The sequence below is a fragment of the Tribolium castaneum genome, chromosome 4, assembly GCF_031307605.1.
Source record: "Tribolium castaneum strain GA2 chromosome 4, icTriCast1.1, whole genome shotgun sequence".
Classification (NCBI taxonomy): Eukaryota; Metazoa; Arthropoda; class Insecta; order Coleoptera; family Tenebrionidae; genus Tribolium; species Tribolium castaneum.
In genome coordinates, this window is record NC_087397.1 from 9,180,229 (window position 1) to 9,204,225 (window position 23,997).

General features: G+C 31.2%; 3 protein-coding genes across 4 annotated transcripts in view; 1 reads left to right on the forward strand and 2 right to left on the reverse strand.

Moving 5' to 3' along the window:
* Positions 1-13,900, reverse strand: part of LOC103315131 (neurogenic protein mastermind) — a 31,266-nt gene extending 17,366 nt beyond the window's left edge. For both annotated transcript variants that reach the window (XM_064356511.1, XM_008203038.3), the window contains exons 1-2: positions 13,005-13,900; positions 8,488-8,689 (exon numbers count right to left, since the gene is read on the reverse strand). In XM_064356511.1, the coding sequence (XP_064212581.1) occupies positions 8,488-8,643 (156 nt within the window). In that variant the 5' untranslated portion in view covers positions 8,644-8,689; positions 13,005-13,900. The remainder of the gene's footprint in view (positions 1-8,487; positions 8,690-13,004) is intronic.
* Positions 1,148-23,314, forward strand: Tsp68C (Tetraspanin 68C). Its single transcript, XM_015985194.2, has 6 exons — positions 1,148-1,320; positions 20,101-20,313; positions 21,308-21,529; positions 21,578-21,760; positions 22,601-22,810; positions 22,868-23,314. The coding sequence occupies exons 2-6, from the start codon at positions 20,251-20,253 to the stop codon at positions 23,168-23,170; spliced, it is 981 nt and encodes a 326-aa protein (XP_015840680.1). The 5' UTR covers positions 1,148-1,320; positions 20,101-20,250; the 3' UTR covers positions 23,171-23,314.
* On the reverse strand, positions 15,915-17,508 carry Elp4 (Elongator complex protein 4). Its single transcript, XM_008203112.3, has 6 exons — positions 17,322-17,508; positions 17,224-17,259; positions 17,047-17,162; positions 16,481-16,990; positions 16,193-16,421; positions 15,915-16,127 (listed from the first exon to the last, which is right to left on the reverse strand). The coding sequence occupies exons 1-6, from the start codon at positions 17,428-17,430 to the stop codon at positions 16,048-16,050; spliced, it is 1,080 nt and encodes a 359-aa protein (XP_008201334.1). The 5' UTR covers positions 17,431-17,508; the 3' UTR covers positions 15,915-16,047.
* Positions 23,315-23,997: the final 683 nt, after the last annotated feature.

Genomic DNA, 23,997 nt, shown 5'->3' on the forward strand with positions numbered 1-23,997 from the left:
GCATGAACTTTAAGGGTGAGACAGTCTGGTCTTTATCAGAATTTTGACACTGATAGTTGATTATTTAAAAAAATGAACCGTACTTAAGAATACACGTCATTTTACCAAATTTAAGAAAATAAAAAAAAGTCAAACATTTACATCTTTAACAAAACTTTATTTAGCGTTTAAAAAAAAACTTATAAGTTGCATTTAGGGAAGTTTCCTAAGATCCTGTCTCTAGTTATAAGTATAGTCTTGTCAATAGTTTTCACCAACTTTGCACCGGTTGTTGAAATAAAAAATTTAATTAAATGACCCATTTACATCTACATTCTTGCTGTTTGCAGTTATGCCTTATTTAGATTGGTCAGCAACTAATGAAAGTCATTTTTTACTCATTAATTCTGAGTATTTTCCAAGCAACCGAAAGCGAAGGGAAAGACACTTTCATCACGTGTTGATTAAACAAAGTAAAGCCCGTTTTTTAGTTAAACGGAAATTAACAAGTCAAAATTTTGGTGGCAGATTATCTCTGTGGCCGAAAATTCTGTGTGTTGTTTGTTTTTATCTCATAAAATTATTTTCATGGTAAAAAACACTCATTAATTAATAGTACAACAAATTAGCTGAGTAACTGGTTTCTCTGAACAATTCAGCCAATCCACTGCAGAAAAACAAGTCCCTTTTAAACAAATTGTAATTAAGTCGGACCTTCACTAGGTCAGTTTATAGCTAGGTGACAATGGTCAGTGCACCGGATGCCATTATGCTTTTTATTAACTGCCCCCACCCCCAACAGATTTCAAATTTTCTATTTGAGCGCTTTTGGTAAATAAATTTCAATTAATATCCGTTTGGAATGAAAATTCTATTTCAGATAATTTTTATTTCACTTTTAATTTTGATGCGTTTCAATCGTCTAGCAGGAATTTTAGCAGAGTTTATCACTTTAATAAAGAAGCAATAGTAGGTAGAAAAACATACTTTTAAATCGATTTTGCGTTCGAAGAAAATTACACAACTACACAAACAACTTTAGATTCAAGAAAACTAACGTAAGCACTAATTTACGTAAAACTTGTCCTTCCTTGTCTGTGTTTGCGATTGTTATGAATTAAACAGAATGTGAATTTCTTGCATCAGTTTACAAGTGGAAATTTAAAAAAGCGACAACTTCTGCAACCACAAAAAAGTTTTAATCTTGTGCGCGACAATCGGGGATCTCAGACACCAGCACGTATGCAGAAATAGCCACTCACCCTGCACAATGGGCCACTGAGACCAGTCATTAATTTTAACTCCGGAGTTAACTTTGAAGTTATAGAGACAGCTTTACTGGTAAGATATGCAGAACAATGTTAATGGTGGAGGATAATAACGTGTATACGTGACAGAAACGCAAAAACTCATTTCTATTTATTATACAAAACTGTTGCAATACACAGTTCAGCGAATCCCATTGTATTATCCTTTCGAATCCGAGCAAATCAACTTTTTTCTATTCTCCGAAAAGCATACAATTTCGGATTTCGTATTCCGGCGGTGTTCAAATGGAGCATTGACAAGAACACACGAATAGTGTTCGCTATTTCCGCGGCGAAATGATGGCGTTCAAGTGGGAGAGAGAAGACAGGGCCGGGTCGAAGCGACTTTTATCTGGCCTGTGTTACAGTTGGCAACAGCGCAGAGGAGTTTATGAGCTCGCAATGCAGGTGCACTGTTGTAATCTGTAAACTGAGATCGTCACACGCCGCTCTGTCGTAAACTACAATAAACAGCGCCCTTCTTCTGCTCTCTACCCGATGTGTTCGTAATTTGCGCCGTGAACCTTGCGCCACCACAGCCAAGAAAACGCGAACACTCGTTAGAAGTTTACAAATGAACCAATCGATCACTCCCCGATTAATTAAGGGGAAAAACTGAAGCTCTTGTAGTAATAATCAGGGGTTAATCATCGCGCCTACGAACCCAATGAAGTAGAGAAAAAACGGACGACTTCCTCCACCCCCGTTATCTGTCTGAAAATCTGTGAAGACACTTTATACATGAATAAATTTAGGTCAACAATAGACTAACACAACAATAAACAGTTAATTACAAAGTCTCTGTCTATACACGTGACGCTAACAAAGGAAACAATAAATTTGATCAGCAATCATGTTATTTTTTAACAGTTCGTTTTGTTATGCAAAATTTTAAAGATGCATTTTTATTCAAATGTGCCTTTGTGTCAAGAAACTGGTTTTTACGTCAGCTGAAACGACGACACTGAAAATAAATGGATTTTTATCGTTGGTGGCGACTCACTTTTACTTAGAATTAAAAGCGGTGAAAGAAATGTAGGGAAACACGAGTGATCGAGAAAAAAGTGCAAATTTGACTCACTCGGAGAAATTATTTTACAACTGCTTTCACGGTACTTGACAAAAGTAACGATTAGTTTAACAAGAAAGTCAATATGCATAGTCGATTTTGAAAAAAAATTGCTCTGCAATGAAAAGCTGTATTAACTGTTCAAGTTACCGTTAAAATTAAAATGTTTAGTTCCTGTTACGTTAACAAATGGTTAAATTTTCACGCTCTGTTGTCTGAAGATACACAAGAGACAACGAACTGGAGCTGGTGACAATTTTAAATTAACTATGTATTACCAACACAAATGCTAGTGAACTTTATATACCCCCGATATACCTCTATAAAAATTTTATTTTCAAATATAGGTACAACCTGACACCGAAATCTGCAAAATAATTTTAGTGTGTAAAGTTTCTTTCAAAATACACGATTCTGTTTGTATTTAATGTATTTTAATGTATTTTGCGACAAAAGATTTTTTTGTTGTAGATTTAAAATTGGAAAGGATAATCGTTTAATTTGAAATAATTCATTGTCTTGTAGGTGATAACATAAAATACTGTTAACAGCTGACATTCTGCAACTGTATAATAATTTTTGAAGTGTTTTTCTAATTTGTGGTAGTTTAGAAAATCGAAATCGGTAAGTAATTTGATTAGTAATATCTTCGTAACTTTTGCTGTCCCGTCCGTTATTGCAAACATATGTTTACAATTTTATAAAAGCTGCAAATGTTGCTCCTACTTTTTATGTCGTGAAACAATACCAATAATTTTTAATTTCTAATTTTGATATTGTTAAAGTCTTTAATAATTAAAACCCGTCTAAATAAATTCTTTGGAGTTGTTTTCATACAGGAGATATTTTTGTCCCGTCCGTCATAAGTACACAAAAAGCCTTGTTCTTCGGTTTCGTAGTTTCAACAAGTTCCATCTTTCACGGCAAAAATAATTGTTGGAATTCAACAATAAAAATGTGGGGGCATTTTTGTGTCCCGTCCGTCATTAAGAAGAAAGATTTAACACACCTTTCTATAGAATAAAGGAACATAATTTGCTTCACAGTAGCACATATTACCGATCATTACCCATCATTGTTATTAATTGTAATTGAATAATAATAATACGTAATAAGTGCTTATTCACAGTCGTTTTATTTGCAACTTTTTTAATTAACAAAACCGCTACATGCTGTCAAGGTAAATTTAATTGATTTTTCTGTGCGTACGAATACCGTATGAAAACATTTCATTTGTATTACACTTTTTCAATTATAATAATGTATTTTAAAAAATTAATTTTCACCATTCGACGATTTGATATTTCTGTAGGTTTTGACAAGATATTTACATTATTTTCTATCACTTCAGAGACATAAACAACATAAATAGCCCACTCATACGAAGATGGTTTTACTATCATTTTAAACTTTAGAAAATATTGTATGGATCGAAGGATAACAAGTAAATCTACTGTATTTATTAACAATAAGGCGTTTCTGAATGGTAATTGTGGAAACTTGTGCTAGAGTTTCAACTGCGCTGTAATCTACAAACATATGTAGAGTCATGGTGAGGATACCTTGGTGACATTTTTAAAAATATACTTCAAGGTTAAATGAATTAAAATTTATAATAATTATACTTTCAATGCACTAATTGGCAAACCACAACTTCTTGCTCGTACGTAGCACAGTGTGATTTTTTCCATCTAATTAGCATAATTGATAACAATGGCTAATGTCCAATTATAAAATAATGAAGTCAATAATAACAGAATTAAACCGTTATTATTAAAGAACAAAACGAAATTTTTCTTCATGGAATTAGATTTTCAGTACATGACGAGTAACATTTACGTAATCTTGGGTCATAACACCGTCGGAGGTCAGTCGTCCTCAGCATAGAGACATCCGTTCGTTCGTTCAGGTGCTGAACTGTAGGGGAAAACTATTTGCTGATTTCGGTGGGTCTATAATGACTGTCGAGATGTTTCGTTCGACCCTGAAACTCCTTCAATCAATAAACGGCCGGCGATCGCTCGACTTCAAAATACTGTTATTTTGCATGCAAGAAATCTAAGGCAGGTAGAATGGATATTGTAAATGAGTATTACTTTCATTTCGAGCTGCATTGCGTGATCTCTGGCGGACTGGACGACAAGAGAAGGGCAGGAGGGTTTGGAATGCGATGCACTTGCAAGCTCGCTTATGCCAACCGGACGACACATCGGACATTTGGCCTATGCCAACGACAATTTCGCAAAACCCTCCCAGTTCCGCTTGGAAAAAATGTTCTTTTGGTTTATTGCCAAAGTGAAAATTTGGAATTTAATTAGAAAGTTTTACTTTATGATTGACACTTGTTTCAGACCACACAAACGGTGGTAAATGATCATTGTATTCAATAAATTACAATAAAGTGAAACTTCGGTAATCCAAACAACTTCATTGCTCAATAACCGTAAAATACAAATAACTTTACGATTGTTAATTATTGAAAACCGCACCCATTTTTTTACCTCCGGTAGACAATTTAGCATACAATTAATAGGATGGGGTCATGACACGACCTACGAACTTTGCTTCAATTGTAGTATGTATTATATTGTGAAGATGCCGATTTCTCAAAGTTGATTGACAAATTATAGTTCTCATATTGTTTCTGTAACAAAGTTTTTTGGTTGGAACCAATACTTTTACTTTCACAACACATGTTATTATTTACATAAAAAAGCGTCATTAGTTTACGAAATGCATTAGAACTGCTGATAAATCGAGCATCATAAAATTCGCGTGTATTTTATTTACAAAAGTGATTCAGAGGTCGACATACTAGAATTCCACATTCAGAAGTTTCACCTCACGTGAAAATACTCGGTACGAAAGGTCACCTAAATGATTATGCAATCTATAAATTGATTTTAAGTCAACGCCCTTTAAATTTGCAAAAGACGATGGATTATTTATTACATTTTTTAGAGATTTCCTGAAACCCTTCCTATAACGTACAGTCGAACAAAGTGAAAATGACGCCTCAATGAACCAGTCCCTGCTGTTGATAATTTCCTTTAGGAGCCACTTTACAGAAAGCTCAATTAAAATTTAATTCGAAATTAAACTAATTCGAATTAAATTGCCAATTATTTTGCATTGACGACAGGTTAAACGAAAATGTAAACTATTTTAATGAAAAATTTAACAACCATAGAGTCAACAATTTTTTATGTTAATCCTTATTCATCAACGTTTGCAAATTATAATTTCAAATAATAATATAAGATAATCTAATTTGTCTCGATGTCAAACCTAAAAAAATTTTGAGTTGTTACTGAATAATTGCATTTACAAAATTTCAAAAATAAAATAGATAAGTTATTAATTTTTATAAATTATTTAAAATATATTATTGTTTTACATAAAATCAAGTTTAAAATAAAGAAAGCCTATTTCGTCCAAAAATTATATTAATTAATTTTATAAAAAAATATTCAAAACACTATAAAGTTAGTAATGACTTGTTTTTAAATGAATAATTTACTTTAAAAATTGGTTTGCTAAATTTTTCATTAAAAATATAATATACTATACCGCCTGCTTGTGGCTAGAAGGGTCGGGCATCCACAGCAGAGGCTGGTTATTGAGACGTCATTTTCACTTTGTTCGACTGTACCAGAGAGCCTATGCGCTAATTTGTATACACGCTATAGATAAATTAGGAAAGATGGTTCAAATGTTCAAGAAATTGCGAGATCACGATGAAATTTATTTGGGTTTAATTTCGAACGGATTAAATTTTAATCCCAGGTGCGATTTTCCAATTTGAAAACGCCCAATTTTTTTATTGATAATATTCGAACGAGAGAAACCCATTGGATGAACATATCGAGCTCATGTCCGGCATGGGATGGAATTGCTTTTCCTCAATTCCCCTGCATGAAACGCCAATATCCAATAAAGCACGATGCAGTCGATGTCCAGTCGAGAGACTTGTTTTACTCCGCAGAATATCGACATTCGCCTTCAATATCAGAGCAGGGTGAAATTTACATCCCTCATGTCTGCACTCGCTCAAAGTTTGAACGTTGGTTAATATTAGTTCGAAATTTAACGAAGCTTTCGCACAAAAGTGGCTAAGTTTTGTCCTATACTATCCTAACAAAAGCTCAGGTATAGGCAGACTGTCATTTCCTCCGGATCATTCAGTTTCATTTACGAAATGAAGTCAGAATTACAAGCTTCTCCTCTATCTTATCTCCTTTGTTTTTTCCCTACTTCGGTGAGGATGAAATAATATATAAACAAACAGCAATGTTACTTAAAACATTATTCTTGACACAACTCTGGGAATACCATTCACGTCTCACAATATCCGGTAAGACGTCGATAAAGAGGAACATTCCAACGCTCGACGGAAGTTGACCGAGCGTTGGCGCCTTTTTTTAGATAACTTCAAAATTGTTACGTCTCACTGAGAATCCAATAAAAAAGTTCCGTAACCTGCGCTTAATTACCTGGACGATACTTTTGCTGGGTTTCCAGGATGTTGCGGTTACCTTGATTCAACATCACAGAAAGGCAAGCCATGTGAGAATTAAAATTAAACGACGACGTTATCGTGATCAAAATATGAATCATTCCATAAGGTTAATACCCCTTTGAAAATGATGGACAGCCAAGTGGCAGCCAAACGTAATGTTGAAAATTTTGAACATGACAAAGACTTTCGTCTTTCTCTTATTTAGATTCAATTTTTTTAAATAAAATTTTAGTACAATTTTATTTGTATTTTATGCTTTTTTTAATATTCTGGCCAACTCTTTTGAACCCTTTTATGTTTTATTTTCAATCATATCTTTTCTCACATTTTTAACGTTTTGCCTTTTTCTATTTTTTTTTTCGAAAAATTTCTATCAAATACAGTTTTTTACGTATATGATTTTCAAATCACCTTGTTTTTTTGTTTTGTTTTATTATTTTTTAATATTATCCTATAGCAGTTTTTTTGTTCTCTTTTTCACATTTAAGTATGTTTTCATTCATTTTTTGCATCTTTACTGTTTATTTGTTGTTCTTAAAAAATATAGATATTTATTAAAACTTTGTAAAGAGACCTTTGTAGAAACTACTTTTTATGTCATAACTTAAAAAACACTGAGCTTTCAACAGATGGATAAACATAGTCAAAACGACAAAAATTTTTGAAACTAAAACTAAAAGTTATTTGATGAATTATCTTTTTTTCATATAAAACTGTTTTAAAATCGCAAATTGACACAATTTAGTACAAATTTATTTGTGTTCCTCTATCTGTTTTGCCTTTTGTGTGTTATTTTTCCCACGATTTTCTATCATGAATCACTTTGTTTTCTTGTTTTGTGTCACTATTTTTTTAATATCTTCGTAGTACGATTTTTTGTTATCTTTTTCAAATGTAAATATACTATCTTTTTTATTTTTTATTACAAAAAATACAGCAATCTTTTTGTCAAAAATTGTGTAATGGAGTTTTTGGACTTTCTATAGAAACTAGTTTTTATATAATTTCTCACATTTTTATGTTTTGCCATTTTTTTCACAATATTCTATCAAACACAATCTCTTATTTAAATGATTTTCACATCACTTTGTTTTTTGTTTTGTTTATTATTGTATAATACTTTTGTATAACAACTTTTTTGTCCTCTTTTTCATATGCATTTTTTTTCATTTTCAATTTTTTGCATCTTTCATGTTTATTTGTTGCCATTTTCCTAAAAAAATATAGAAATCTTTTTGTCAAAACTGTGTAATGGAATTTTTGCGGAAACTACTTTTTTATTCCGTAATTTAAAAAGCACTGAGCTTTCAACAGATTCAAGTAGTGAAAACGAGAGTTGAAACTGCAATTAAAAGTTATTTTAGAAATTATTATTATTAATGCAAAACTGTTTTAAACCGCAAAATTGACTGAAAAACTGTAAAAACAAATTCGTTTAAAACTGCAGTTCAAGGTTAATTAATGATTTCTGCATGGTAACGCTTAAACACGAATCATTTAAATTGTTCATTTCCGGTGACGACATTCCACTTGGACATGACATCAATGATCATGCCAAACCCAAGCCAAAGGATTCGATTTTTTCGTCTATTGGTCAAGGAAGAACAACTTACCACGTGCACGCTGCTTTGAATCGATTCTTGCTGCTTTTTGTCTTTACTTTTCGGTACTCTTTTCGCTTTGGCGTCCAAATAGCGCTGCTTCAGCTGCAGGGTGTCTTGAAGATTTTGCTCGCAGAGACCGGTAAAGGACTGGTCGAAACGCGGCATGCAGTCGTTCTGTCTTCTTCGATAATTTTCGATTCTTCTTCGAAGTCTGAAACGGAAAAATTCTCGGTGTTGACTGAATAAACAAGCGACAAATAATTCCGCAATTAAAGGAAATAGTGGACGTATGCTCGGAAAAATTTATGAATTATTTATTATTGTTTCGCCCAATTGTTCCATGAGCAAAGTTATGGGTTCATTCAAGTTCAAAAAACCGATGGCACCATCATTTGAGAGAATAGTAACATTTTCAAGAATATTGCAACCTGTATTATTATTTAACCTAATTATGTAACACGCGATAATTACAATTAATTTTATGCCTTAAAGAAAAATATTCGTTAAACGGGAGATAAAAATTCGTGTTTAAATAATATTTATACGTCTTTATCACGTCGAAACTGTAAATATTTTGTCATTAGTGGAAAGTATACTTGTTGCCACCAAATGTTGCGATCATTTCAAATTGTAACATGACTGATAATTTATTAAAAAATAATTGTTAATTCATCTAATTAGTGGTGGAATAATGGGAGTTTGTGTTGGTCAAAGTAGTTGATATTCTCATATTTACACAAAGATCGATAACCTTATTAAAACAATTAAGTGTGTTCTCTATGCACATTGTAAATAATGTTCTAGGTAAAACCAACATGTAAATTTTGTTCTTGGGAGTAATAATGAATAAAGATGAATTTAAAAATAACTTATTTCCTAGTTTCCCAATTGTATTTCCAAGTGGAAAGTTAATACACAATCTCTAAACATTTAATAAAAATCAAATAAATAATTTAAATTGTAGACAGTAATTTCACATCATTCCACAATGTCCAAACTAATCATAAATTGCTATCATCATATTATGTTTATCTTATCAAGGTAATTAATATTAATATTATCCAATTTGTTAAATTTTTACAAGTGACCAACAAACAAAATACAAAGTTTGTAATTTGATTGGCAAGAATGCGGCTAAAGTACTGTGTCAAATTCTACTTTGTTGTTTACTTGAACAGTTCTACGAAATTTTAATGTACGGATACGTAACTAGCGCAACCCAAAATTCTCGAAAACAATCTTGCTTTAAATAAATATATTCATTATTATAAGCAGCTCCTTTCCTTCTCTTACGAAACAGTTAATGTATAAATCTGATTGATAAATAAATGAAGATAAAAAATATAAAACTGATTTTCCTAAATAAATGAAGTTCAATTTTGTTTGTTTTTCTTCATTAATTTATCAGATTAGTTATTACGTATAACGTGGTTAAAAATGAAGTGGAAAATGTAGATGTAAATAAAGTAATTAACCGTATTAACACAGTTAGACAAGACTCTAATTTTAATTCTAATCCTATAGGTAGAAAAAAAAATCGAAAATTTTTGGGCGGTGAACTTGAAACATTAATCTATCAACAAACTCTTATATGCCAGAATACTGTGACTGAAATCTTCCATTCCAACTTACTAATTATAATTTACTTATGTTTGTCAACATTTTGTCAGTCGTAAACACTAATTAGGAAATTTATTGCCCAAAAATTGTTCCGGTATTGCTCCTTCCGAAATATAAGAAACGGTTTTTGTCGCAAATAGGTTTGTAATTAGAGTGTTCATGATAACCTCTAGTAAGATCGCGCAAAACTGTTCAATAAATTAAACCATTTGATACTGTCAACATTACGGATGTTAAAAAATAAACAATTCGAAAGTCGTATTAAATCATTTTGTATTAATTATACATAATTGGAACAAAACTAAACATATTACGGATTATCCCTTGGTTTTATAGAAGAGTTGGCGTTTAATTATAATATTATTTTAATTAAACTTTTTCAAACAACGTGAGAATGTATTAACTCAATAGTGAACTCTGTTAGGTTTTTACTTTTACTGCCAATACATTTTTAATGAAGTTTAACACTTTCGTTTATTTGTATACAAATTATAAAGATTACATCACTTTAGTGGATGGGAACCTTCTCGACATAGACAGGACGTACTGAAGGAGTTTTTAAGATTCAAGCAGTGCGATTAATCATTTTTAAGCAAGAAAATACACAAAAGTAACACTACATTAATCCTGTGTTCTATTTTTTTAAATTCATATTAATACGGAACTAGAGTTCTTAGATCTTCTGTATTAAACATACGGTAAAGAGATTATTTTGCTGAACGTTAGGTAACACACTTATGACACTATTAATTTTATTATTCGAAAACTATTGAGGTAACTTTTGGGGCCAATAATTTTTATAATAAAACGGTTTTAGAAAAAAAAAATCGGTCAGTTCATTTCCAATCCTTAATTTATGGTTAAAATAAGTGCACTACCTCGCGAGACCCTGTATATGGTAAATTATGCAGTAGTATAAAAATATAAGAAAAAATTATTCCACTTTTTAATGTAATAAATATTTGTGAATACAACATACGCATTTTTTTTCTAAACTAAATTTTATTGTTGAATTCACTACTACTTTGTTAAAGGGAATATCATGACGTCCAAATAAATTGTTCTTTACATCTTCGATAAATCTACAGTTCACGTGCTCTCCGCAATATTATGTTTTCTTACTCTCATACATAATCTTTTAATTCAAAAGCTTGAGGAAAATAATATCGTCCACTCAAACAATCATTGAAACCAAAATTTGGGGGTTGAATTTTTTAAATAAAGTATATTATAGAAGTAAAAGACATTAAACCAAAGACATTGGTTTTTCAACCCTCGTAATGAGGTTAAAAGATAGGGAGAGATTAGGTAAGAAAATAGTTCAATATAAAAACTGTAAAGCGCAAAATTTTACAAAAAAATATTCTTTTAACTTTTTTTCATATCATTAAAATTAGAAAAATTAGGGTGGTTTGAAGTAAAAGATAATAGGTTTGAATACTTATTTTGCTTAAAAAAATAGTATATCAAATTTTCAATTTAATAGTTTCTTAATTTTACATCTACAATTTTTTTGTTTCCCAGGCTTCCAGTCTTCCAATCTCTCAATATCAGTTTCAAAATTTTAAAAATAACTAAGTTGCAGATTACGGAAAAATTTTTGAAAAAATTCCTCATAAGTCATAATCAAAAAAATCTCGAGCTACAAACTTATTTTGTTTTTAACTTTATACAAGATGATTCAAAAGTGTAAGACAAACTCTCGTACGGTGATAAAAGATGTTAAGTTAAGCACGAAAATGAAGTCAGATTTTCTTTTCAAGCAACTTTTTTTATGTTTTTTTTTAAATTTGATTTTCTTAGCTACGGTAAACGATATCGATTGTCGCTCTTTTGTTTCCTAGGATGTCGAATTTACATGTTTTTTAATTGTTATGCACATCATTGGACATTAATTGATGTTTTTTATTCAACAAGTATTTGTTTTTAATGTTGCAAGAGCTGTCGTTTCCGCTGACTAAAGTCAAAAAATATGATCTTAACTTAAAAATTTAAATTTGAAGAGCAATATCTCGTGAAAAAATGCTCAACAATTTTTTGTCATAGAAACTTTTATTCACTTTGATGTCCTTCATCAGCACCCAAGAGATTGTACGGCACTTTTGAGTGACCCTGTATGTAAGCAATTCTCTACCACAACCATTAAGTTGGTGCGTCAGTTTTGAGCACCCGGTATAGTTTTGAAACAGCTAATAACAACTTTAAAAAAATTGAGAAAATTTTGGGTTCACCTGATAATACTTTCTTTCCGGATAGAGCTAAAAACTTCATTTTTTTGCAATGAATGTGGATTCTAACGAATCTTTGGTCTTGGCAAAAAAACTGAGAAAATTGCAGTTCTTGCGTAAGTCGTGTTTGTGTAGTGAAACTTTTAAGATACGAATTTTTTTAATTTTAAAAGAAATACATGGTCTGAACCGCCAATAACTCAAATAAACAATAAGACTCAAAATATAACTTTGAAGAACTACACATGCAAAAAAAAGCATTTTTCTCTACCAAGGAGATGGTCCGAAACTTTTGAAATCATATATCGTACACTGGCAGAAATTATAAAATTTCCAAAAAAATGCAAGTAGATAGTGACTTGTATATTTTTTTTTCGCTACAAATTGTAAAATTTGGGTATCCACTTTATTATTGTAAAAATGGGTAAGTTTGCTTTTGCTTTAAGTTTGCTCGTGATCGTTTTTCCTTCTTTATCTTATCACTTCTATTTATGTTTGTAAACTGCTCAATTATTGGCCACATCCTTGCCAAGACACTTTAGCAGCTCGCTTTCAGAGCATGTCACTCTTTCGAAAGTTTCGATATAGTCCCCAAACGCCGTCCTTTCTATTTATATCCCCAAAGGGTTTCCGTTGCGCTCTAAAAAGGTACCCAAATAAATATTAGAAATAGCCCACCTTTCTACCACAGCTTGTCGCTTGGGAGTGTTGATTTCGTGAGGAAAGGGCGACAGTCCCGGGGGCTGTGGGACGACGGGGGGGACTGTCCCTCCACCGTCGTGGCAACCCCCTGGACCAGAGCTGGCTTGATCCAGTGTGTCGATCTGCGTGTCCGTTTTTACATCGCACTTGTAAATAAATAATTTCACACTCCTGAACCGACCATGACTTGACGCGGGTAGTTCAAAACAGTCTCGCACCCAACTGCACGATGGCAAAACACATTTTATTTAGATAAACGACCTTCAAATTTGTATCTCCAGACGTGTCAATCAGTGTTTAGGTACAGCTTGCCTTCTCAATTGAGTGCTGAAGGTTAACTGATGTTTTGCGTTGTATCCATGTGCATTTTAACACGTAAGGGACATAGGTGTGCATCTCGGGGCCCCTTTGACTCGCTGGAGGCAGCGCAGCGGCGAGGGGCTCTCCGTCAGGATGTAAACACAAAGTTCAGTGGACTTTTTTAACAGGTTGTTTTGGAACGCATGGCGTTTCCTCCCGGTGCTCCGTTCCCCAAACTGATGAATGAAACTTTGTTTGTTTACTCTTTGAGGACTCGAAAAGTCCAGTTTAAGTGGCGTTGAGGTTATAAACACTGCGACTGGAGCCAAGTTGGGCTCTTTTGACTCGGGGCTTGTTGTAACCGACGCACCGACGACCAAAACTTCACAGACAATCTCTTTCGACACAATCGCTTTTAAAACAATTGTTTCTCAGTGTTTCACAACAGTTTATTTCAATACGAAACACAAACACACTTTCACTCTCGAGTTTAACACACACACCGCGGCCATTTTACAACGAATGGCGTGCCAGTGCAGCCACCTGTCACATGCGAAATGATGATGGGTGCCGACTAGATCGTCGCGTGCGCGTCTTCACGACATTACACGATTGGCACACGAACCACTCCAGAGGCGGCTTCAGAAAGATTGCACTGCTCTAACTTTTATTAACAAAACGAATGCTGCATTTTGGTATTTCAACATTATTTCAAAGTTTTCAAAGTATGCACCAATTCATTTTGGTTCTATAATTTCATTTTAAAATTTATTGTATTCAAAACAGTTTTAATGGACAGGACCGTCCTAAAAAACAAACGAAAAAATTGTAGAGCAAGGTCGTTTATATTGTGTTCTAATATTTTGTCGCTATAAAAGAGAAAAATAATCTTATTTATGACTTATTTGACCCCAAAAAATATATAAGTACGCTGTTGCCATTTTCTCTACGTAGTTACTGTAGTCTGTAACTTTTTATTTATTTGTATAAAATAATGAGCCCAAAAAAGTACCATGAGATCATTTGGATTTTTAATTAGTAATTAGATATCGCTGATTATCATTATAAATAAAGCTGCAGAGTCAAATAAAAATAATAAAATTTTGAAGGATAATATTATTTAGAATACATTTTTCCCTCAGTTTGCACTTGTTAATCAATCTCCAAGAAAAAAACCGCCTACTTTTATTATAAATTCAAGTGATGGCATGGTATAGGGGGTGTCCGTTTTTCGAGCTCCACCATTGGGATTTCAGTTATTATAAGAATAAGAGATACAAAATCGGCTAAATTAATGCAAAGTTGTGTATGTTGAAATCACAATTTTTAAAATGTACTTATTTAAAAAAATTCTTTACTGTTATGCAACTAAACTTACAGGGCTGCACACTTTGTAGCCTACTTCAAGTAATCAAAATATTTCAAATATTTACGGATATTTTTTTATTTTACATTTTTTTCTGATAAAAAATTAAAACACTAAATTATTTAATATATTATTTTATGCAAATTATGTCGTAATTTTTGTTTTTTTTGCTTGCTTTATAAGTTTTGGTATAACGCATTTGTTATAAATAATATTTTTTGAAATTTTTTGAAGTACTTCCGATTATGTTAAAATATTACCGGGATTATTAATAATGTAAAACCATATCGCAGCGTAATCAGCAAAAAAAAATAAGATTATCGGTAAACTAATTAATTAAAATTATTGTCGTCTCTGTAAAATTTTTGAATTGGTTTTTATTTATTTATTTTTAGCATTTCTCGTCAGCTGTAGAGTTTGTTTTGATTTGTATTTTGTAATTCTGAGTATTTTGTTGTGTATTGTTTCGTTTTTAGATTCAAACCCTTTTTGCATTATTGTAACTGATCTGTCATTTTGTCAACATTCACAATTTAAATTAAGCGGCATATTACGCTTAAATTTTATGGGTGACTTCATGAACAACCATTTCTGAACAGTGTGTATTATTCTTAATAAAATATTGCGTAGGCAACAGTTAATACACTGTGGTATTATTAATTGCCGCTATGCGGGTTAACTTGTTATCTTTGCGAAATTTTACGGCGATTATAACATATATTTAGGTATGTTATCGTTATCATAGTAATTAGCCTGTTGTTATTGTCATATATTTTTTTTGTAAAAGTTGTATTTTGGAAAAAAATCTCCAATTGGCTCTATAAAATAATTTCAAAATTTGTTTCCTCAGCAAGCATATGAAAACAAATTCAGTCAAAAACATGTGTATAGGCTTATTACAATTATCATTTATCTGTAAATAGTGACTCGGCATTATTTATTCCTGTTTGAGAGATAAGAGACAAAAAAACATATTTTTTTATTTAAAATGTCGAATGCGTCATGTGAAAACTTGAATGATATGCGTCATGCATAAACGAGATCAAAGTCCATGCGTGTTGGTGATAGCTAATTATGTAGAAAATGATAATAAGGGAACTTGTTTTTAATTGTCAAGCAATATTGTTGATAAAATATTTTAAGCTTGCAAATTCCCTTAAGGCATTAGTAACTTCTCACGAATCCTGTCATTTGATCCTTATTGTTATCCAAAAATAGAATACGAAAACATGTACTTTATTTATCACTACAGTAATTATATCACATCACTGATCATTATGGACATAAAAACGTGAAAAATATAATACTCTGAAATAAATAACTGGTAATCAATCAAAGGTACCGTTCAATGAATTAAAACTCTAAAAGGTGTTTCGTGCTACTTCCACACCCCATGGATGGAGTAGCATTTTTTTCGTGAACCTCCTGCACATCTGAAAAAAAAACAATAAAACTCAAGTTATAAAAATAAATAAAAAGTAAATTAAAGTAAAATTACCTGGAGGCAAATGTAGTTTTTCTATATGAAACTTTTTCCTCCTCAACTTGAACACATATTCAACTGATCCTGGATGTTTTGACGCAAACGAATTGATCGCTGCTAATTTAGTCAAATGAAAGAAACCGTGATAATCAGACAGGCTAAAATTATTTTCTAATTCCGTTCCAGAGAACGTTTGTAGTCTCATTGCAATGTCACTGGAGTGAATGCACCTGTCGAGAGAGTTCTGAAAATGTTTAGTACATTAAAATACCAACTGATGAGCAAATAAATAAAGAAAATTACTTCATGATATAGATGTGTTGGTATCGTTATCACAGCCACAGCAAAAGCAGATCTCACCAGAGCTCTAAGACAAAATATAAACATATCCAAATCGCGGCTTTCATTCATTAAGTGGAATGAATTCTTGTGGGGCAACCACATGGGGGACCCCAGAGAGTGGATGCCTATTCGAAGGATGGTCCTATTAGGGGGATTATCTTTTAAAAAGAATTTCCCTTCTTTGATTTTCTCTTTCACAGCTTTCAGTAATTCGTTATAGGCAGGATTCGCAAACATGCTGTTACCAGTTTCCTTCCTCTGTCCATTCCAGTAACAAATGTCGGAATTTTCTATGTCTTCAAGTGACATAGATTTGGACAAATCAAAATTGTGACCTATGCTATAAGACTCTTTTTCCGCTGTTGGCAAGTTCTGATATCTGAATGCTATTTTCATTTTCTCACTTGAGGTTTCGGAACGAATTGGACACTCCTCAGGATCATTAGTAATCACAGCAGGAAGGTTTTTGATCTTTAAATAGAAAGTCATTTGGTGTACCTAATTAAACCGATTTCTAAAATACTCACTATGTCATAAGGGTTTGTATCAAAACTGGCGACTAGTGTAGAATGTTTGCTGACGATTCCCTCAGCGAGGAAATAGTCCAACATGATTTTTGCATGGGAACCGTAAATATCTTCCTCTAGATAAAACACAAAAAATCATTTACTGTTACACAACTAAAAGAACAAAAACCGGCTTACCTATAATACTGACGGTCCCCACGGGCAAACCGCCTCCTGTAATTATGGAAAAACCGTTTTACCAAGAACAAGGACATATAACCTTAAAAATTACTCACCCAATATAGAGTCCAAAGAATGAATTCCAGACGAAGTTAGTAGCTGAGCATTTTGACTATTTATAATAGTCCCCGGAACTTTTAAATTTCCTTTTGAAGGCTTTTCCATTTAATTGTAATTTAATAAATAACCTACTCTAACGACTTCGAGTCTGTATCTAATAATTGAACTTTCTTCAGTGCGATGGCGCTACCAGCACTTTTTTGAGTCATTAATGACTTGACCGGAACAATAATGTAGTAATTTTTAAAACTATTACCAGTTTTTTTTAATACAATTATCGAAAATCTGCGTTGATATTTATTAATTTGATTCATGTAGCATACATTAAGAGTCCCAACAGATCAGAGATTTTTATAAAAATTGTTTTACTGGTTTTACTATAGACAACCAAACATACTCGCTTCATCTAAAGATTAATTTGTTTCAGACTAGGCAATTAGATATACACAAACATTTTTTTTTTGATAATTACAGTAAAACTCGCTTATAACGAACATCCAAAAAACTTCAGAATTTGTTAGTTTTAATTAAACCTTGTTTTATGAATTAATTTTTAAGCCAAATGAGTTCTAAAGTTTAAAATGGATATAGGAAATGAAGTATTCATCTATTTTATTAAGAAAGGTACAAAATTCCATTTTCAAAATTTTTACAATATCGAAAGAAGTTCTAGAAAAAAAATAACATTTTTGATAAGCTAGAACGAACGTGCGTATGATATAACCGAGTCGTAGAACCCTTTTTTGTCTAAAAACAATATATTAGTTATTTCTAAATTATAAAAACTCCAACGCCGCATTTTTTCTTAAAATTAGCTGTTATAAATTATTCATGTAAAAAAAATAATAATTATTGTATTTTTTTTCAATAAAAGATCTAATCATTATTTTACAATTTTATCAATCTTATTTAAAAAATTAATTCGGTAAAATGCTGTTCGTTATATGCTAACAAAAGCCGGATTCGTTATAACCGAGTTCGATTATAATTTTTTAATAATCACGACCATATCAATTTCTTAATCATTTTCATATTAAGGTACTTGTTTACAAAAACACTGTTAACATTAATAATATTAACAATATTACATTCTCTAATTAATCACACTAATTAACTAGGAGTTTAATTTACGATAATGATTTCTTTAAATGTAAGCTTCAAAAATTTATTTGCAAAAAATATTTTACAAAAACCCCATAATATTTTGGAATATTTTTTATAAATAATTTAATTTCTATTTTCTCAAATACTGCAACAATAATCACATTAAAAATTGAACATACGTTTGTAATATAAGCAGATCTATCTAGTATAAAGAATTTATCTGTTATTGAAATAGAATATGAGCTATTAAATTGTTTGAGTATAAAATTACAGTATAGTTTGCAAATTTGAAATCTAGAAAAGTTCTGTTTAAAAAATTATTTAGTTGTTTTGTGACAAACATACATTTTTATAATAAATATTTATTTGTTTCTGTATTTATTGAAACTTGTCAGTAATTCGTTAATCACTTTTACTTTACATCTATATTACTTCCTAACTTAAAAAAATTTAGTGGGTATATACTCTTTATAAGCAGATAACGAATAAAATAACTAAAGGTACAAGAGACGGCAATTTTAAATTTGCACGCAGGCGAAAACACCTCTTGTGGCGGTTCTGCTTATTATAAAAATTTTTATACATATTTTTACGAGTATAATAATTATTATAAAAACTAAAATTATGAACAAATGAAATCTACTGTCTGAAAATAACTGCTATCCTCAACTATTAAAAAAACTAAGAAACATTTCTTACTTTATTAAAGAGAATTTAATTCTCTACATATCTTCCTAACATTTTTCTTGTACCTTTAACCGTATTTGCAGCGTTTCGAAAAATACGAGACAAAGCGCAAATTTTAAGTTCTAAACAACTTTTTCTCATGTTTTTTATGAAAATTTTAGTCAGTTTTTATGAGTATTTTTTGGGTTCAGAAAATCTTGTGATTTTATATCTTAAGTTATATTTCTCCATAAATTCTCAATATTCTCCATAAATATCTCAATTGATAAACAAGTTTAATATCGATTTATTTTACACAGAAATACAAATACATGCTGTAATAAATGTTATTTGAACTGAAGTTGTATGTATGTATGAAACTACAACATCAGATTTAAATTGCAGAAAATTACCGAGTTTCTCAAATAAATGAGAACGTCCGACTTTTGTGCGCACATTACCTACCTAAATTATAGACTTGATCTTATCTGATTACCTTACCATTCGGATTTTAGCAGGTCACGCAAAGAATTAAAGTTTTAATTGCAATTGCCACTTATTTTTGGTAAACTTGTAATTAAATCCGTTGAGGTATCTATTCATTGTTTAGTCCAGTCGTTGATCGCAGTTTAAATCGCTCCGAAATAATTAAAAGTTTTCAACGACAGAGCAGAATCAACCAACCCTACATCCTGTAGGTACATACCACCGCGTTATAATCAACTTTTTATCCACGAAGAACTAAATTACCCACATTTTTATGCTCTCGCAAAGTAAAATGTGAACATTTCTTCAGGAAATTGCTAATTACGGCTATTTGTCTGTTTGAAATTTAGCATGGTTGTGAAACAAAAATTCAGGATTGAGGTTGATGGTCGTCCGATGTTCAAAGCATTCTAACTTTCATCACCGACCATGTTTTCCATGCATGAACTGCAACCCCACTTCTTTATGCTCTGCTAATTGCTGTTTCCTTCCTGCCCGATTTTAATCTACTTTTGTTAGGTATTTTATCCATCATTTTGTTGGGATTCTGTGCACGTACCAACAACTGTGTCTATGACTAATATGTGAATTAGTGGCAAGGATAATAATGGCTGAGTTTTCTTTCCATCGAACATGCGGCGTGTGTTAGGTGACAAAATTTAACAAATAATGGCTGTGTTCTCGCTCCTTGGCAGTAAGGCTATTTTAGCCATCTGCAACTTTCTGCTGCTGGTAAGTAACATACAATATTTTTTATTTTATATTTATAAGTATAAATACATTTAATTAAATAGATAGACCGGTAACTAACCAGCTATTTATTTATAATTCACTAGAATTATTGATTTTTTTATGTAGAACAGTGGAAACGTTAAGGATTGATTTTTTAAATAACTGTACTATATGCTACTCCAATAGAGAATTGTTTCAATAATTTCAATAAAATTTAATAGAATTTCTTTTTATATAGAAAAAGTCTAGTGATTAGTGATTCTATATATTCTTAACGTTGGTACATTATTTATTCGGTTAGAAGCAAAAAATTCAATTTAACAATATTGTTATTTTTTATTTTATAATAGATAATGATACTCATTGAGAAATGTTTGATAATCTGAAAATTTGTAGTAGTATTTTGTTTGTGAATATCTACTTGTTTTCAATGTTAGATTGTTATCACTGTTATCATTGTTGTATCAATTTCTATTAAAGATTTATAAATGTAAGAATTGTTTTTCATAAATCAAGATGAAACCATATAGATAATTTTAAAATAATAAATAAAATCAAAGACAACCAATCATTCAACACATAGCATCAGTGTAATAACTGCTAGCGTTTTATTTTTTTTAATAAACAATTATTTAACAATAAAAAATGCTCAACATAGAATTTTAAATTTTATTTTTAAATTTTGAATTTAAAATCAGTGGATTTATCCTGTCAGGGACTAAAAATTAAACAACAAACAGTTTTTAATTTTTTTTAATTTTAGGATTAAAAAAATGTGGCCACAGATGCTGATGCACCTGCCAAATAAAAAATAATTTCCATCGTCACTTTCTAAATAAAGTATTTAAGACGAAAGCCTTACGTTAATCTCGTGTCTTATTAACAATTTCCTTTGGTTAACCTCAATTAAAAAAGACACGTTTAATTATATCGTAGCTCCGTTCATTCCAAATACCAAATAACGTTGGCGAAAAGTGTAATAATTTTTCCACAGGCTTGTGGCTTTCTGCTGATCACCGGAGGAATGCTGGTTTTATCAGACCAGGAAAAAATCCTGCTCTCTCGGTTGTTAACCCCGGGCCCACTATCAAACATGCCTCAACCTTTTCTTTATTACGTAGGAATTGGTTTAGCCGCCGTAGGTTTAGTTCTGACATCGACGGGTATTTTAGGATGTTGGGCCTCTTGCATGAACAACTACTACCTACTGACATCGGTAATAAATTCGATTAAGCAACAAAATACCTCGAAATGAAAATTTTAGTACTTCCTGATCATAATGATTGTCCTTGTGGGTGAATGCGCCGTTTATGCAATAGCTTGGGCTTGGCCTAATTGTCTGGGTTTGGAAGTGGATCCCGAAGACTTAACCAAAAGTTTACAAAGAAATTACGGCAATGTTGAACAAGTTCAGTTCACGGCAGCTATCGATCTAGCGCAAACTCTGGTAAGACATTTAAGAAAAAAAATAGGACATCAAGTTTTTAAAATATTCATTGTAAAGTATCAGTTTTTAATAATTTTTGCAACATTAAAAATGTTACACGCTGCTTCTTTTGTGTCATTAGAGTCAGTTTATCTTAATCTAGACTAGTATAACTCTCTTTATATAACTTTTAAATATTGTTAGAAAAATTCACCACGTTCATCGCTTAAGCTTTCTAAGATTTGTTGGGATAATTTGAACACAAACATAGGAAAAGTTGTTTGAGCTTAATTTACATTCACTTGATGAAAATTTTTGAAGCAAATAAAATATTTAACAACTTGTTAATCACGTCAATAACGAATGCCAAAAACACCACAATAAGGGTTGATTCAAAAATTTTGAAAAATTAAAAATGACAGATTTTTTTTCGATAAAGGGCTAACATATTTTTATTCTAAAAATTTTAGTATATTTTTTTTTCATAAGACTTCAAATCTTGATGAAAACGTTTACCTTTTGATCGCTTATGTTTCTCAGGTTTTATTATTATAATTTTACCACAAACAAAACAACAGCTGTTTGGGCTTAATCTACATTCACTTGTCGGTATTTTAAAGCAAATAAAATGTTTAACAATTAATTTACCACAAAAACAACGATTGCCAAACTAAACACCAGAAACAAGTTTTCAAAATTTTTGGTGAATAAATAAAAAAAAATTGATGTGATAAACAAATGTGACATATATTTTAGTTATCAGTGAGTAAGCAGAAAACAAAATTAATATAAATTATCACTTGGTAATAGGAAAAGATATTAGAAACTAGTGTTGTCATAAAACTAAACTTCTTCTTGTAGTTTAATTGTTGCGGAGTTGAATCTGCCAACGAATATGATACTTCACTGTGGCGTTTGCAAGGTTTAGGAGCAAATCTTGCAATTCCTCGAAGTTGTTGCAAGTTGGAAAACTGTGACGATTCGAAAGCTTATTTGGACCCAAAACCCATAAATCTGACGTTGTGCCAAGCACTCGAACCCAACAGACACGAAGGCTACCGACATTTAGAAGTAAGTCATTGTTCTATTACAATTATTTTTTTATAATTTATTTGTAAATTTTTATAGGGTTGCAATGATGGGCTTCAACAATGGTACCGCCAGCACTATCTAGTTTTCCTAGGGATAGGTCTAGTAGCAGTACTAGTGGAGTTTCTAGTACTGCTAAGTACTATCTTGATGTGTACAAGAATTTACAAACATAATCAAGAAATCAAAGAAGATGCCAAAAAAATTAGCGCCGAACCAAAGACTGGGGTCAGTTCTGTACAAAGTTTCCAAAGGAGGACTCCCACAAATGCATACAGTAATGAAACGTATGCAATGACTAATAGTTTCCGACAGAACTATAAACTGGTAGATCGGGTATGATGGTGGGTTAGAGGCCTTGTTTTACCAAACAATGCCCGTGTTTATGACCTAAGTAACGTTGAAATTGAGTCAATGTTGTGGTAATTTAGCGTACGGTAAAGTTAGGATATTTATATATTTTTGAAATAAAATTTTACACTATTATGTATCGTTTTTTACAAAAACATAACTTTTGCCCAACACTTAAGACTGGGCACAAATTTGAAACTCAATTTTTATGAAAAATAACAAATTAAATCGTTTACGCAAAATCAATACCTCACCGACTAGATTTTATCTCGTTTGAAATATTTGTAACCGAGTTATAACGGATTATTAGTGTTTACATGGAAAAATCCAACGTTCATGAAAAAAGTACAGTATCATAAGTAAGTCATTTTCAAGACTTCTAAAAATAATATACCAAAAAACTGATTATTTTTTATAAAAAATAAAATGACCAAATGTAAGTTTTTCTTTCATTTTATTTTTAAATAGCAGCAATTTTTAAAAAATCTATATCTAGACTAAACCAAAAGTAAAACACAAAATTTATATCTTTGTTATGATGTTCATGATGTCATTCGTTTTTGAGTTGTGACGTCAATCCAAATTTTATTTTTCATTGGTGTTTAGACAGTACACATTTTTATCTTTCTGTTAAGTACCAATAAAATAATTTAAAAAAAATCAAAAAAAGAATTAAATAAAATAAAAAATAATAAAATAAAATAATTATTTTGTTGAAATTATAACACAAAGAGCAAGAGCATTATCTTTGCCTTCATTCTTTATTTTAAAAGAGATGATTGTTTCTTCTTTAAGTGTCATTTTATGTGTTTTCATAA

Excerpts from the sequence above, each read along its gene's own strand:
- Tsp68C (XM_015985194.2), top strand. The coding sequence starts at position 20,251 with ATGGCTGTGTTCTCGCTCCTTGGCAGTAAGGCTATTTTAGCCATCTGC. Across the intron at positions 21,530-21,577 it reads ACTACTACCTACTGACATCG|TACTTCCTGATCATAATGAT; the intron begins GTAATAAATTCG and ends TGAAAATTTTAG. Across the intron at positions 22,811-22,867 it reads AAGGCTACCGACATTTAGAA|GGTTGCAATGATGGGCTTCA; the intron begins GTAAGTCATTGT and ends AAATTTTTATAG.
- Elp4 (XM_008203112.3), bottom strand. The coding sequence starts at position 17,430 with ATGGAAAAGCCTTCAAAAGGAAATTTAAAAGTTCCGGGGACTATTATA. Across the intron at positions 17,260-17,321 it reads TTCTTTGGACTCTATATTGG|GAGGCGGTTTGCCCGTGGGG; the intron begins GTGAGTAATTTT and ends CCATAATTACAG. Across the intron at positions 17,163-17,223 it reads GGGGACCGTCAGTATTATAG|AGGAAGATATTTACGGTTCC; the intron begins GTAAGCCGGTTT and ends TGTTTTATCTAG.